The 14,719-nt window shown below is 44.5% G+C and overlaps 1 protein-coding gene across 3 annotated transcripts in view; it reads left to right on the forward strand.

Annotated features, from left to right (window-relative positions):
• Positions 1-14,719, forward strand: part of ATP6V1E1 (ATPase H+ transporting V1 subunit E1) — a 64,748-nt gene that overhangs the window by 25,879 nt on the left and 24,150 nt on the right. For 2 of the 3 annotated variants that reach the window (XM_036298639.1, XM_036298642.1), the window contains exons 2-3: positions 6,016-6,081; positions 9,498-9,607. In XM_036298639.1, coding sequence (XP_036154532.1) covers positions 6,016-6,081; positions 9,498-9,607 — 176 coding nt within the window. The remainder of the gene's footprint in view (positions 1-6,015; positions 6,082-9,497; positions 9,608-14,719) is intronic. The other variant, XM_036298641.1, reaches the window with a different exon arrangement.

Consider the following 14,719-nt stretch of genomic DNA (forward strand, 5'->3'; position numbering starts at 1 on the left):
TGAGTGTGAAACATCGATAAGCTGCCTCCTGCATATACCCTACTAGGGATCCAGCCTGAAACTCGGGCATGTACTCTGCCTGGGAATTGAACCAGCAACCTTTTGGTGCACTGGGCAATGCCCAACCAACTGAGCCACACCGGCCAGTGCCAATTGTACTTCTTTACCTTTATAAACTCATCCCCCCCCAACACCCCTCCCGTCTGGCAACTATCAAAATGTTCTCTGTATCTATGAGTCTTTTTTTTTAAAGGTGCACACATTTATTAAAATTTTGAAGACATTTAACAATTTATTGATGTCAGAAATATAAATTCTTATTATTAACTCTAGAAACATGAGAATTCAATTTGAAAGGCTTTAGAAAGAATACCTTATGAAGGTGGTTACAGTTACGTTTTTTGTTAGAATGGTAAGTAGAGCACTTTTGATATCATGTCACCATTTCACACCTGACCAAGTGCCTGGATAATTGGCCAGCAGTAGCACATGAAATTGTGGATAGATGACAGTCTCATACTCATATTAATCTAAATGTAGTAAATAGCACGGTTTCCCATTTAATGAAATGCAGTTTCTTTTACTATTCATGGGAGCATTAAGCCTTTAGATTCCATTTGCCCCCAGACAGAGAAGAGCCACTCAAGTGCCTTTGTCCTAACACACCTTTGAGTCCTTGTTAGGAGTTAAAGCACTGGCTGAATTATCACCATTGGACTCCTGATAAGGATGCAGGTAAAAATGTCTCAGAAGGTGCTTTATTCTTTCACATCTCAAATTCACTTGGCTGGTCACAGGTAGGCAGGTAGAAATGGGTTAAAATTTTTGCAACTCAATTTGGTTAGTGTAAGGCATGACAGAAGAAACCAAACCAGCAGTTTGCTCCAAGGTGATCATGTAGCTCTGAAGAAGTGGCAAAAGCCATCCCCACTGCCTTGCGCCTCCAGCAGGTGCAGTACTGCCCCATGAGACAAGTGCACAGAAAAGTCCACAGACGCTGGCAGTCCTGGTCATCGCTGGCATTCCATTACTTCAGTGCCCACGTGTGGCTTGCCAGCGGTCTCTCCAGCAGGAACCCTGTGAAAGTCACAAGCGCCACCACGCAGCCCCAGTTGGGGCCCAGGGGGTGTCGAAATATGTTCTGCATCGCGTTCGCCACCATCTCCATGTGGTTACTCTGACATTGGCGGTAGCAGGTCCAGGAGAGCTGGTAACACTCCTGTACCTGGGAGGCGATGGAGCGCATCACGGTGGCCTCAAGTGAGGATGTAGGGTTTGAGGTGCTGCTGGGCCTCTGGGTGCAGTACTCCAGGTAGTCAGTCAGCAGCCGGAGGGTGCACAACCTCAATTGGTCCTCCATGGCCTGGTGTCTGCTCAGGTCCTGGCCCCGCTGGCTTTCTTGGTCTAGTTGCACCTCTGCTCGGGGAGGGGCTATCTCTATGAGTCTTTTTCTGTTTGTGTGTGTTTTTTTAAAATTCAATTTGATAGACATGTTTTTGTTGCCATTTATTGTTCATATTTTAGACTTCTCTTTTTCTTAAAAAAGACCTCTGAACATTTCTAATAATACTTTGATTTGGTGGTGATGAACTTTTTTAGCTTTTTTTTGTCTGTGAAACTCTTTATCTGTCCTTCAATTCTAAATGATAGCTTTGCTGGGTAGAGTGATCTTGGTTGCAAGTCCTTTTCATCACTTTGAATATTTCTTGCCACTCTCTTCTGGCCTGCAGAGTTTCTGCAGTCTAATGGGAGCTCCCTTGTAACTAACTGCTTTCCACTTACTGGTTTTAAGATTCTCTGTTTCTCTTTAACCTTTAGCATTTTAATTATTACAAGTCTTGCTGTGGGATTCTTTGGATTCATCTTGTTGGGGACTCTATGCACTTCCTGGTCTGGCATGTCAATTTCCCATACCAAGTTAGGGAAGTTTTCTGTTATTCGTACTTTAAAAATAAAGAAAAACCCACAATTTTTATTGATTCAGCTGACAGAAGGTGATAGCAAGGTTTAGAGTAGTAGACAGCAAGGCTGTGATTGAAAAATACACAAATTAAAGAATTAATAAAATTGGGTGTTGGTTGCTAACCACTAAGACAGAGATCAAAATGGGATGTGGGTAGAATGATGAATATTTCATTATTATTATCATTGATTTCAGAGAGGAAGGGAGAGGGAGATACAAACATCAATGATAAGAGAGATTCGTTGATTGGCTGCTTCATGCATGCCCCCCACTGGGAGTTGAACCGTGTGACCTCTTAGTTCATTGGTCAACTGACACTCAATCATGCTGGCCAGGCTCATTATTATTTTTTTTTCAGTGAGGCGGGGGGTGGAGAGAAAAGGAGAATCTGGGTTCATTATTATTTTTAAAAAATATTTTTATTGATTTCAGAGAGGAAGGGAGGTGAGATAGAAACATCAATGATGAGAGTCATTGATTAGTTCCCTCCTCTACTGGGGATGGAGCCTGCAACCTGGGCTTGTGCCCTGACTTGGAATCGACCTACAACTTCCTGTTTTGTAGGTCAATGCTCAACCACTGAGCAATGCTGGCCAAGCAACATTTCATTTTTTGTTAATTGAAGTATATTTTTATTGATTTCAGAGAAGAAGGGTGAGGGAGGGAGGGCTAGAAACATCAATGATGAGAGAGAATCATTATTGATTGGCTGCCTCCTGCATGCCCCCCACCCCCCACTGCCCCCTGGGGATCGAGCCCACAATCTGGGCATTTTCCCTTGACTGGAATTAAACCCAGGACCCTTCAGTCCACAGGCTAACACTCTGTCCACTGAACCAAACCAGCTAGGGCTCATTATTTTTTTAAAATTTGTTTTTATTGTTGAAAGTATTACAGGTGTCCCCATTTTTCCTCGTGCCCCCTTCACCTGGCTCCCACCCCATCAGAGTCCTTCGCTGCACTATAAGTTCTTTGGTTAATCTGTTCCCACTTCCCTACCTCCTTCCCTCTGAGAGATCTGTCAGTTTGTTCCATGCTTACATGTCTCTGGACCAATTTTGATCGTCAGTTTATTTTGTTTATTGGATTCCACATATAAATGAGATCATGCAATCTTTGTCTTTCTCTGACTGGCTTATTTGTATAATATTCTCCAGGTTCATCTATGCTGTCTTAAAGGGCAAAATTTCCTCATTTTTTACAGCTGCATTGTATTCCATTGTGTAAATATACCACAGCTTTTTTATCCACTCAACTACTTATGGGCAGATTGGCTATTTCCACATCTTAGCTTTTGTAAATAATGCTACTATAACATAGAGGTACATACTTTCTTTCTGATTGGTACTTCAGGATTCTTAGGATACATTTCCATCAATGGGATCGCTGGGTCAAAAAGCAGTTTCTCTTTTAAACTTTTGAAGGAACCATACGTTTTTCCACAGTGGCTGCACCAGTCTATATTTCCACCAACAGTGTACAAGGTTTCCCTTTTTACCACATCCTCACCAGCAATTGTTTGTTGATTTATTGATGGTAGCCATTGTGCCTTGTATGGGGCTGTATGTCATTGTAACTTTAATTTGCCCACTTCTTTTTTGTTCCGCTTTGCTTGTAAAATTTTATTCCATCCCTTCATTTTCATCTGGTGTGAGTCTTTTATTCTGAGGTGGGTCTACTTGGTTTTCACTACTTTAAGTATTTCATGCCACTTCCTTTTGACCTGTAGTGCAGGGTTGTTTCTTTGTTTTGTTTGTTTTTGAGAAATCAGCTGACAGCCTTATGGGAGCTCCCTTGTAGGTAACTAACTCTCTCCCTTTCTACTTTTAAGATTCTCTCTTTGTCTTTAGCATTTCCTATTTTAATTATGATGTGTCTTGGTGTGGGTCTTTTTGGATATTCATCTTGATTGGGACTCTATGCTTCCTGAACTCGTGTGACTTTTTCCTTTGCCCGGTTAGTTCTGTCATTTCTTCAAAGAAGTTCTCTGTCTACTACTAATTTTCTACCCCTATTATGTGGATGTTGAGCCATTTCATGTTTTCCCAAAGTGCCCTTAAAACTGTCCTATGCTTTTTAAGTGTTTTGTGTGTGTGTTTTTTATCCTCCCTGAGCATATTTTTTCCGTTGAATTTTAGACAGAGTAGAAGAGAGGGAAAGGCAGAGAGAAATATCGTGAGAAAAACACATCAATTGGTTGCCTCCTGCACAAGCCCTGAGCAGAACCCTGGCTGGGGAGGATCCTGCAACTGAGGTATGTGTCCTTGACCAGAATCGAACCCAGAACCCTTCAGTCCACAGGTTGACGCTCTATATCCATTGAACCAAACCGGCTAGGGCTTAGTGTTTTTCTTTTTGCTGCTCTAATTGAGTGGGGTTTTTTCTTTGTTGTCATCCTAATAGCTGATTTCGATTCTCTGCTTCATCAACCTTCTTATAATCCTTTCCAATGTATTCTTGAGGTCAGAAATAGTATTTTTCATTTCTGACTTGTTCTTATTCATGGTTTCTATGTCCTTTTCCATGCTGATGTTGTTCCCACTAAGTTCCTTATAGTTCTTCCTAAGTTCCTTGAGCATCTGTATAGCCATTACTCTAAACTCTATTTCTGGTAAATTGCTTAACTCCATCTCATTTAGTTCTTTTTGCGGAGATTCTTCCTTTAGTTTGGGGGTTGTTTCTTTGTTTTTGTTTAATAGAAGTGCTGTGACTCCTGGTCTTGTGGGTGGTCTTTTGTTGTAAATGTCCTGCTTGGCCTAATGGTGCATTCTCCTTGAACTCCAGAGCTGGATGCTCTAGCAGCGGTTCTCAACCTGTGGGTTGCGACCATCGGAAAACACATATAGCATATCAGATATTTACATTACGATTCATAACAGTAGCAAAATTACAGTTATGGCCCTGACCGGCTTGGCTCAGTGATGGAGCGTCGGCCTGCGGACTGAAAGGTCCCAGGTTCGATTCCGGTCAAGGGCATGTACCTTGGTTGTGGGCACATCCCCAGTAGGAGGTGTGCAGGAGGCGGCTGATCAGTGTTTCTCTCTCATCGATGTTTCTGACTATCCCTCTCCCTTCCTCTCTGTAAAAAAATCAATAAAGTATATTTTTAAAAAATTACAGTTATGAAGTAGCAACGAAAATAATTTTTTAAAAAATATATTTTATTGATTTTTTACAGAGAGGAAGGGAGAGGGATAGAGAGTTAGAAACATCGATGAGAGAGAAGCATCGATCAGCCGCCTCCTGCACACTCCCCACTGGGGAAGTGCCTGCAACCAAGGCACATGCCCTTGACCGGAATCGAACCTGGGACATTTCAGTCCACAGACCGATGCTCTATCCACTGAGCCAAACTGGTTTTGGCCGAAAATAATTTTACGGTTGGGGGTCACCACAACATGAGGAACTGTATTAAAGGGTCGTGGCATTAGGAAGGTTGAGAACCACTTCAGGAGTGTCTGTTTTGTGGGTTATTTGGGCTCTTGCATTGTAACTGGGTCTTGATTGTTGTCCCTCTTGTGGGTTGGATCTCCTCTCATGCTGGTAACTGTGAGGGAGGGAGGCCAGCATATCAAGAGATATTGACATATCAAGTAAGATAAGGCCAAGATTTAAGAGCAAGGAGTTGTAATTTCGTGAGTGTTATTTCAATGAATTGGAAAGGGCAGAAATCAAAATGAAGTATGTACAGAGTAGGAGGTAAGAAAGTTGAAATAGTAAAAAGAGATAGCTCTTTGATATAGTTTATTAGAGATGGTGAAGACAGAGGTGCTGACTAAGGAGGGTATGAAGTACACTTCTTCCATGGACTCTAAGTACTTTGAGAGTAGGATAATGTCCTATTAACTGTGGTATTTCATATTTCAGCTTGTCCATTTGCTAGAGCAAATTCCAGATTGTAAGTTACCTGAGGACAGAAACTCTCTAATTTTTCTTATACACAGAACCTGACACATAATATGTCATAAATAAATAGTTGAATGAATCAAAAAGATATATTTTCTTCTCTCTTTCTATTAAAAAGTAAAATAATCTTTCTTTTTTTCTTATAGATTAAGCATATGATGGCTTTTATTGAACAAGAAGCCAATGAAAAAGCAGAAGAAATAGATGCAAAAGTAAGAATTCATGTTTCTAGGTTTAAGAAGTTATAAAGTTTTATGTTGTTTTGCTTTGTTAAATAGTAAGTAGTGAAATTGTTTAACTGCATTGCATGGGACTAATAAGAATATCTCTTATAGGCGCACTCTCCCTCCAGGGAGCTCACCCATGCCATTGTGCATGCACGCACGCACACATACACACACCCCGCACATATATCCTAATCTCTAAGGGACCCAATCAGACTTGCAACAAGGTGAGCAATGGGCAGCTACAGCTCGTCCTGGGCTAACCACTTGAACCTGTCTCCAAGACTCCCTTTTCTCTGACTTCCCAGTGAGTCAAAGCAGCTCAGCCTAGGCTCTCCTGTTGCTTCTTCTATGCCCTTCCTTGTTTAACTGTCATAAATATGTTTGTGCTGCGGTCAAGAAATCTTGTTTGCTTTAAAAAAAAAAAAAAAAAAAGGAATATCTCTTATATTTAACATTAAAAGTAAATTTCCTGCCCTGGCAGGTGTGTCAGTACTTACAGTGTCGGCCCACATACAGAAGGGTTGCGGGTTTGATTCCTGGTCAGGGACAAGTTCTTGGGTTGCAGTACCTGAGTTCCAGGTTCAGTCCTCAGCCCCGGTCTGGATGTGTGCAGGAGGCAACCCATCAATGTGAGAAGGGCACATTGATGTGTTGTTGTTTTTTTTCTCTTTCTCTCTCTCTCTATCCCTCTTTCCTCCCACTCTCTATCTCTAAAAATCAATGGAAAAATATCCTCAGGTGAGGATTAAATAAAAAAATATTCCTTTCAAAACATTCTGATTGCCATTAAGTATCCTGAAATTTTACGGTAGGGATTTGAAAAGTAATGGTGGGGGATAAAAAACACATATACCTTAGTGGAGAATTCCAACTGATTTATGTAGATAACTTCCTTCTGCAGGAAATTGGAGATTAAATCTTTTCCCCAACTACCATCCTCATCAGAGTGTGGGCTGAACTTAGGAACCAACTTCCAAAGAATAGAATATGGAAAAGGCAAAAATATTCATTTTATGGTGGAGAAATATGACTTAACCAATTTTCTCACAGTTAACATCATAAGGGATGTGGAGAATTCATCAGGTTACCGGTTTATATGATAGGAAGAGAATACTTCATCTATGTGGTATTTTCCGTAAAACCTTTAACACCAGCCTAATCTATCTACACTAATAAAAGAGAAACATGGTAATTAGTGTCACTCCGCTACCCTTCCCATTGGCTAATCCCCCTGTCACTCACAGAGTAGGGCCGAGATATGCAAATTAACTGGCAGCCAAGATGGCGGCCGGCAGCCAGGCAGCTGATGCGAACAGGGAGGCTTGCTTGCTTCAGTGACGGAGAACTCCAATGTTCCCCGCCTGACTTGCCGGCCTCTCAGCTGCAACTCTCAGCAACTATGTTGCGAATAAGGAAGCTAAAAAAACCCCAGAAACCTGCTTTACTCAGTGGAGCTTCAGCCAGCCGGACCGCAACATTGTATCAAATACAGACGGTAAACAAAGGCCAGAAACCTGTTTTCAGCAGCCGAGGCCTCAGAGCTAAAGCTGGCCCAGAATAAAAAAAATAAAACAAACAAACAAAAAAAAAACAAAAACGGAGCAGTTGGGAGCTTCAGTCCCAGCCTGAAAACAGCCCTCAGCCAGACTGGCCAGGCACCCCAGTGGGGACCCGCACCCTGATCCAGGACACCCTTCAGGGCAAACCAGCCAGCCCCACCCATGCACCAGGCCTCTATTCTATATAGTAAAAGGGTAATATGCCTCCCAGCACCGGGATCAGCGTGACAGGGGGCAGCGCCCAAACCCCCTGATCGCCCTGCAGCTCTGTGTGTGACAGGGGGTGGGGCCCCAACCCCCCCGCCCCCCACGGGCCCTGCTCTGTGTGTGACGGGGTAGAGCCATAACTTCCCCATTGGCCCTGCCCTGAGTATGAGAGTGGCGGCGCCCCAACCACCTGATCGGCCCTGCTCTGTGGGTAATAGAGGGCGGCGCCCCCCCCCACCCCCCATGGGCCCTGCTCTGTGTGTGATTGGGTAGAGTCATAACCTCCCCATCTGCCCTGCCCTGAGTGTGACAGTGGCAGCGCCCCAACCCCCTGATCGGCCCTGCTCTGTGGGTGATAGAGGGCGGCGCCCCAACCCCCTGATCCGCCCTGCCCTGAGTGTGACGGGGCGGTGCCCCAACTCCCCTATCGGCCCTACTCTGTGAGTGACGGGGGGAGCTCCTCAACCCCCTGATCAGCCCTGCTCTGTGCATGACAGGGGGGAGCTCCCCAACCCCCTGATTGACCCTGCTCTGTGCGTGACAGGGGTTGGCGCCCCAACCTTCCCATTGACCCTGCCTTGTGTGTGACAGGGTGCGGTGCCCCAACCCCCCAATCGGCCCTACCCTGAGCGTGACTGAGGGTGGCATCGCAACCTCCCAATCTGCCCTGCTCTGTGCATGGCAGGGGAAGGCGCCCCAACTCCCCAATCGGCCCTGCTCTGAGCCCGACCAGGGGCTGCACCTAGGGATTGGGCCTGCCCTCTGCCACCCGGGAGCAGGCCTAAGACAGCAGGTTGTTATCTCCCGAGGGGTCCCAGACTGCAAGAGGGCACAGGCCAGTCTGAGGGACCCCCCTTTCCCCCGAGTGCACAAATTTTTGTGCACCGGGCCTATAGTATATATATAAAGAGCCAAGGGCCATCGCAACCGAATGGACGACTGAACAGGCTGATTGGGGCAACCAGGCTGGCATGGGGGGTTAAGTGAGGGACGACCAAATGACTGAGCAGCAGGCTGCATGGGGCGACCAGGCCAGCAGGGGGGTTAGTGAGGGCAACCAGGCTGGCAAGGGGGTAGTTGGGGGTGACCAGGCCGGCGGGGGAGGGGCAGTTGGGGGTGACTAGGCCAGCAGATGGGGGCTGTTGGAGGTGACCAGGCCAGCAGGTGGGGGGTGACTAGGCCAGCAGATGGGGGCTGTTGGAAGCGACCAGGCCAGCAGGTGGGGCAGTAAGGGGCGACCATGCTGGTGGGGGGAGGGGGGGCAGTTAGGGGCTACCAGGCTGGTGGGGGATGCAGTTGGGGGCAACCAGGCTGGCAGGCAGAGGCTGTTAGGGGTGATCAGGCTGGCAGGGTGATCAGGCAGGCGGGCATGTGAGCAGTTAGGAGCCAGTGGTCCCGGATTGTGAGAGGGATGTCCGACTGCTGGTTCAGGCCTAAACCGGCAGCCGGACATCCCCTAAAGGGTTCCGGATTGGAGAAGGTGCAGGCTGGGCTGAGGGAACCCCCCCAACCCCCAACCCCCGTGCACGAATTTCATGCAACGGGCCTCTAGTTAATATATAAACAAAGGGATAGTCTCAAAACTGTCAGTGTTATGCCCTAGCTGGTTTTGCTCACGAACTAATTCCCTTGTAGGCAGAAGAAGAGTTCAACATTGAGAAAGGTCGTCTTGTGCAAACCCAAAGACTGAAGATTATGGAATACTATGAGAAGAAAGAAAAGCAGATAGAGCAGCAGAAAAAAATGTAAGTAAATCCTGGTATCAGTATAAAACTAAAGAAGTTTTACAAAGATAGTGGGACAAGAGGACAGAGCAGATGCTTCAAAGTCAAGCAAGTATGGGTTCATGCCTTAAATGGATTAGTTACTACATATCTGACCTTGGGCAAGTTGCTTAACTTTTCTTTGCTCATTTGTGATAATGGAATTCTCCTAGAATTACTGAAAGATTAAACTGGAATAACAGATACGAAATTGCTTGCCACTTGGTAAGTACTTAATAAATATTTCTTTATCTTTGAAAATATGTTTGTAGAGGAGAAACAAGATGGCAGCGTAGGTAAACACCTGTGCTTGCAGCCTCCCATAACCACATCAAAATTACAACTAAGCTGTACCTGCTTTGGCTGAGTGGAAAGAGCATCACCCTGCGGACTGAAGGTTCCCGGGTTCAAGTCCAGTCAAAGGCGCATGCCTGCGTTGCAGGCTCAATCCCAGTAAGGGCTGTGTAGGAGGCAGCTGATCAATGATTCTCTCTCATCATTGACGTTTCTATCTCTCTCTCCCTCTCCCTTCCATTCTGAAATCAATAAAAAAAAATATTACAATTAAAATACAGAGCAACCATCATTCAGAACTGCCTAAAATCGGGCTGATCGCAAGTCCTATAACTAGAAAAGTAAAAAAGAAAGCACATTGAGACTGGTAGGAGGGGCAGAGGTCCAGAACAGGCTGATCCGACGCCCACATGTGCCATAATTTTAATCAGGAGGCAGATTGTCTCTGTGGAGACAGCCTGTCAGGAGCAAGGGGTTCCAGCCCCACAGAGTCCCCTAGCCCAGGTTTCAAGAGGTGGGAAGAGAAGTCCCCGCAACTGCGGGCTGTAAAACCAGTGGGGGTTGTGGCTGAATAAGAAGGAGGCTGCTGGAGACCCAAGTTTTCCTTTTAAATTGCCCACTCAACAAAACCAAGAGCTGGTTCTTTGAAAGGATAAACAAGGTTGATGAACCTCTAACCAGGCTCACCAAGAAACAAAGAGAGAGGATCCAAATAAAATCAGAAATGAAAGAGGAGAAATAACAACAGACCCCACAGAAATACAAAGGATTGTTAAAAAATACTATGAACAACTCTACTCCAACAAACTAGACAACCTGGAGGAAATGGACATATTCCTAGAAAAATACAACCTTCCAAAACTCAATCAGGAAGAATCTAAAAATCTCAGTAGGCCAATAACTATGGAAGAAATTGAAGCAGTCATCTAAAAGCTTCCAGCAAACAAAAGCCCAGGGCCAGGCAGCTTCACGGGGGAGTTTTACCAAACATTCAAGAAAGAACTAAAACCTATCCTCCTCAGACTATTCCAAAAAAATTCCAGAGGAAGGAACACTTCCCAGCTCATGCTATGAAGCCAGAATCACCCTAATACCAAAACCAGATAAAGACAACACAATGAAAGAGAATTACAGGCCAATATCCCTCATGAACATAGATGCCAAAATCCTCAACAAAATTCTAGGGAATCGGATCCAGCAGTACATCAGAAAGATCATACACCATGAACAAGTAGGATTTATCTCAGGGATGCAAGGATGGTACAATATCCGCAAATCAATAAACATAATACATCACATAAACAAATTGAGAGAGAAAAACCACATTGTCATATCAATTGATGCAGAATAAGCATTTGACAAAATCGAAAACACCCATTTTTGATAAAAACTCTCAGCAAGGTGGGAATAGAAGGATCATACCTCAACATAATAAAACCATATATGACAAACCCCAGCCAACATCATAATCATTTGCAAAAACTAAAACCATTTCCCCTAATAATAGGAACAAGATAGGGATGCCCACTCTCACCACTCCTGTTCAACATAGCACTGGAAGTACTAGCCGTTGCAATCAGACAAGAAGAAGAAATAAAAGGCATCCAAATTGGAAAAGAAGAAGTAAAACTATCCTTATTTGCAGATGATGTGATACTGTACATAGAGAATCCTAAAGACTCCATCAAAAAATTATTAGACTTAATGAATGAATTCAGCAATGTAGCAGGATACAAAATTAATGCCAAGAAATCCATGGCATTTCTATACACCAATAGTGAACTTACAGAAAGTGAGACTAAAAAAGCAATCCCATTTACCATCCCACCAAAAAAGTTAAGATACCTAGGAATAAATTTATCTAAGGAGGTAAAAGACCTATATGCAGAAAACTACAGGACACTGAAAAAAGAGATAGAGGAAGGCATAAACAGATGGAAGAACATACTGTATTCATGGATTGGTAGAATCAACATCATCAAGATGTCCATATTACCCAAAGCAATCTATAGATTCAGTGCAATCCCCATTAAATTACCAATGGCATACTTCACACATCTAGAACAAACGTTCCAAAAATTCATCTGGAATAAAAAAAAGATCTCGAATAGCTGCAGCAATCCTGAGAGAGAAGAACAAAGTAGGTGGGATCTCAATACCAGATATCAAGCTGTATTACAAAGCTGCTGTTCTTAAAACAGTGTGGTACCGGCACAAGAACAAACATATAGATCAATGGAATAGAATAGAGAACCCAGAAATCGACCCAAACCACTATGCCCAATTAATATTTGACAAAGGAGGCAAGAGCATACAATGGAGTCAAGACAGTCTCTTCAATTAATGGTGTTGGGAAAATTGGACAGATACATGCAAAAAGATGAAACTAGACCACCAACTCACACCATACACATAAATAAACTCAAAATGGATAAAAGACTTAAACGTAAGACGGGAAACAATAAAAAAATTCTAGAGGAATCCACAGGTAGCGAAATCGCAAACATATGCCAAAGCAATTCCTTCTCTGATACTGCTCCTAAGGCAATGGAAACTAAAGAGAAACTAAACAAGTGGGGACTGCCCCTGTGAGGCTGAGACGGCCCCTGGGAGGCCAAGACGGTCCCTGGGAGGCCAAGACGACCCCTGGGAGGCTGAGACGGTCCCTGTGAGACTGAACACAGGGACACGTCGCGGATGGAAATAGTTACATTTTCCATATGTATGACCCGGCAAGAAAAACATACACCTATGGATGAGGACAGTGGGGGGTAAGGGCAGAGGGTGGGGTGGGAACTGGGTGGAGGGGAGCTCCGGGGGGGGGGAAAGGTGGAACAACTGTAATAGTCTGAACAATAAAGATTTATTTAAAAAAATAAACAAATGGGACTACATCAAAATAAAAAGCTTTTGTACAGCAAAGAAAACCATCAACAAAACAACAAGAAGGCCCACTGCATGGGAGAACATATTTGCCAATGATATCACCAATAAGGGTTTAATCTCCAACATCTACAGGGAACTCAGGCAACTTAACAATAGGAAGATAAACAATCCAATCAAAAAATGGGCCATGGACCTAGATAGACACTTTTCGAAAGAGGACATACAGAAGGCCGAAAGACATATGAAAACATGCTCAAAGTCACTAATTATACGAGAGATGCAAATCAAAACAACAATGCAGTATCATCTCACACCTGCCACAATGGCTGTCATCAACAAATCAACAAACAACAAGTGTTGGAGAGGATGTAGAGAAAAAGGAACCTTCTGCACTGCTGGTGGGAATGCAGACTCATGCAGCCACTGTGGAGAACAGTATGGAGTTTCCTCAAAAAACTAAAAATGGAACTCCGATATCCCAAGAAACCAGAAACACCAATCAGAAAGGATATATGCACCCCTATGTTCATAGCAGCACAATTTACCATAGCTAAGATTTGGAAACAGCCTAAGTGCCCATCAGCCGATGAGTGGATTAAAAAACTGTGGTACATCTACACAATGGAATACTATGCTTCGGTAAAAAAGAAGGAACTCTTGCCATTTGCAACAGCATGGATAGAACTGGAGAGCATTATGCTAAGTGAAATTAGCCAGTCAGAGAAAGATAAACACCACATGATCTCACTCATTTGTGGAATATAGGGAACAACATAGACTGATGAACAGGGACAGATCCAAAGACAGAGAAACAGCAATTAGACTATCAATCCCCAGAGGGAAAGTAGGGGAGGTTGGGGGTAAGGGGAAGAGATCAACCAAAGGACTTGTATGCATGCATATAAGCCAAACCAATGGACATGGACAACAGAGGGATGAGAACGTGAGGGGGCGGGGCGGTTGGGCGTTAATGGGGGAGGGGGGGGTAAGGACACATTTGTAATACCTTAACCAATAAAGAAATTAAAGATAAAAAAAATTGCCCAGGCACAATCTTACATGGTTCCACTTCCTCCAAGCTCCAGTCCTGGGGAACCCAGGCACATATGGGGAGGAACTGGATTGTCTGGCATGGGGGCAGGAACTTGGGGTCGGTTTTCTCCCAGTTGGGGTACTTACAAGGGACATTGTTCCAGTGCTGGGACCTCCCCTATCTCAGGGCTGACTAGCAGCCATATCTGAGTCTCCCTCAGCCTGGAGTAAACTTTGTTCCACCCTGAAGATTCCCTGAGACTCTGCCCCATCAAGTTTGTAGCCCCACCCAAGCTGTTTGCAGTTGCTTTTCCATATGAATGGCCTGTCCTGGCTCAGGCTTCAAATCTTGTTAAAAATCTGTCAAACAAGCTGAAGGTGTTAACAGCATGCCCCCAAACCTATCAGTAAAAGGCCCAAGACCCAGCACTAGCTTCAGCCTGCCTTGCTTCACAGGCCCAATACAAGTAGCAGTCATCTGCAGACCTCTCTGTAGTTCCTGCTGGGTGACTCCAGTGGCTGACTTTGCACCTCCCTGGAAGCCCCAGAGCCAATGCACCCATTTGACAGCCTCAGACCACACCATATTACAACTCTACACATCCACAAGTAACACACTCAAGAAGCAGACTCAGTGAGCACCAAAACCTCCCTTAAGTAAGTCCTGCTCCATAGGGGTGTCTCCTGCATAGCAGCTCTCCCACTGTAGTCGCAGCTGGTCCTTATAGCCAATTGGCCTGGAGGTCAACTCCTCCCAGTGACACCAACAGCAATCAAAGCTCAACTCCAATAAGACTGCACACAGCCCACACAGGGTCCCTAGAGTGCCATATCAGGTGACCGGGGAGACTGAGCCATTGGGTCCTACAGGATACCTACTAT

This window comes from Myotis myotis, unplaced genomic scaffold (genome assembly GCF_014108235.1).
Source record: "Myotis myotis isolate mMyoMyo1 unplaced genomic scaffold, mMyoMyo1.p scaffold_m19_p_3, whole genome shotgun sequence".
NCBI classification, from domain to species: Eukaryota; Metazoa; Chordata; class Mammalia; order Chiroptera; family Vespertilionidae; genus Myotis; species Myotis myotis.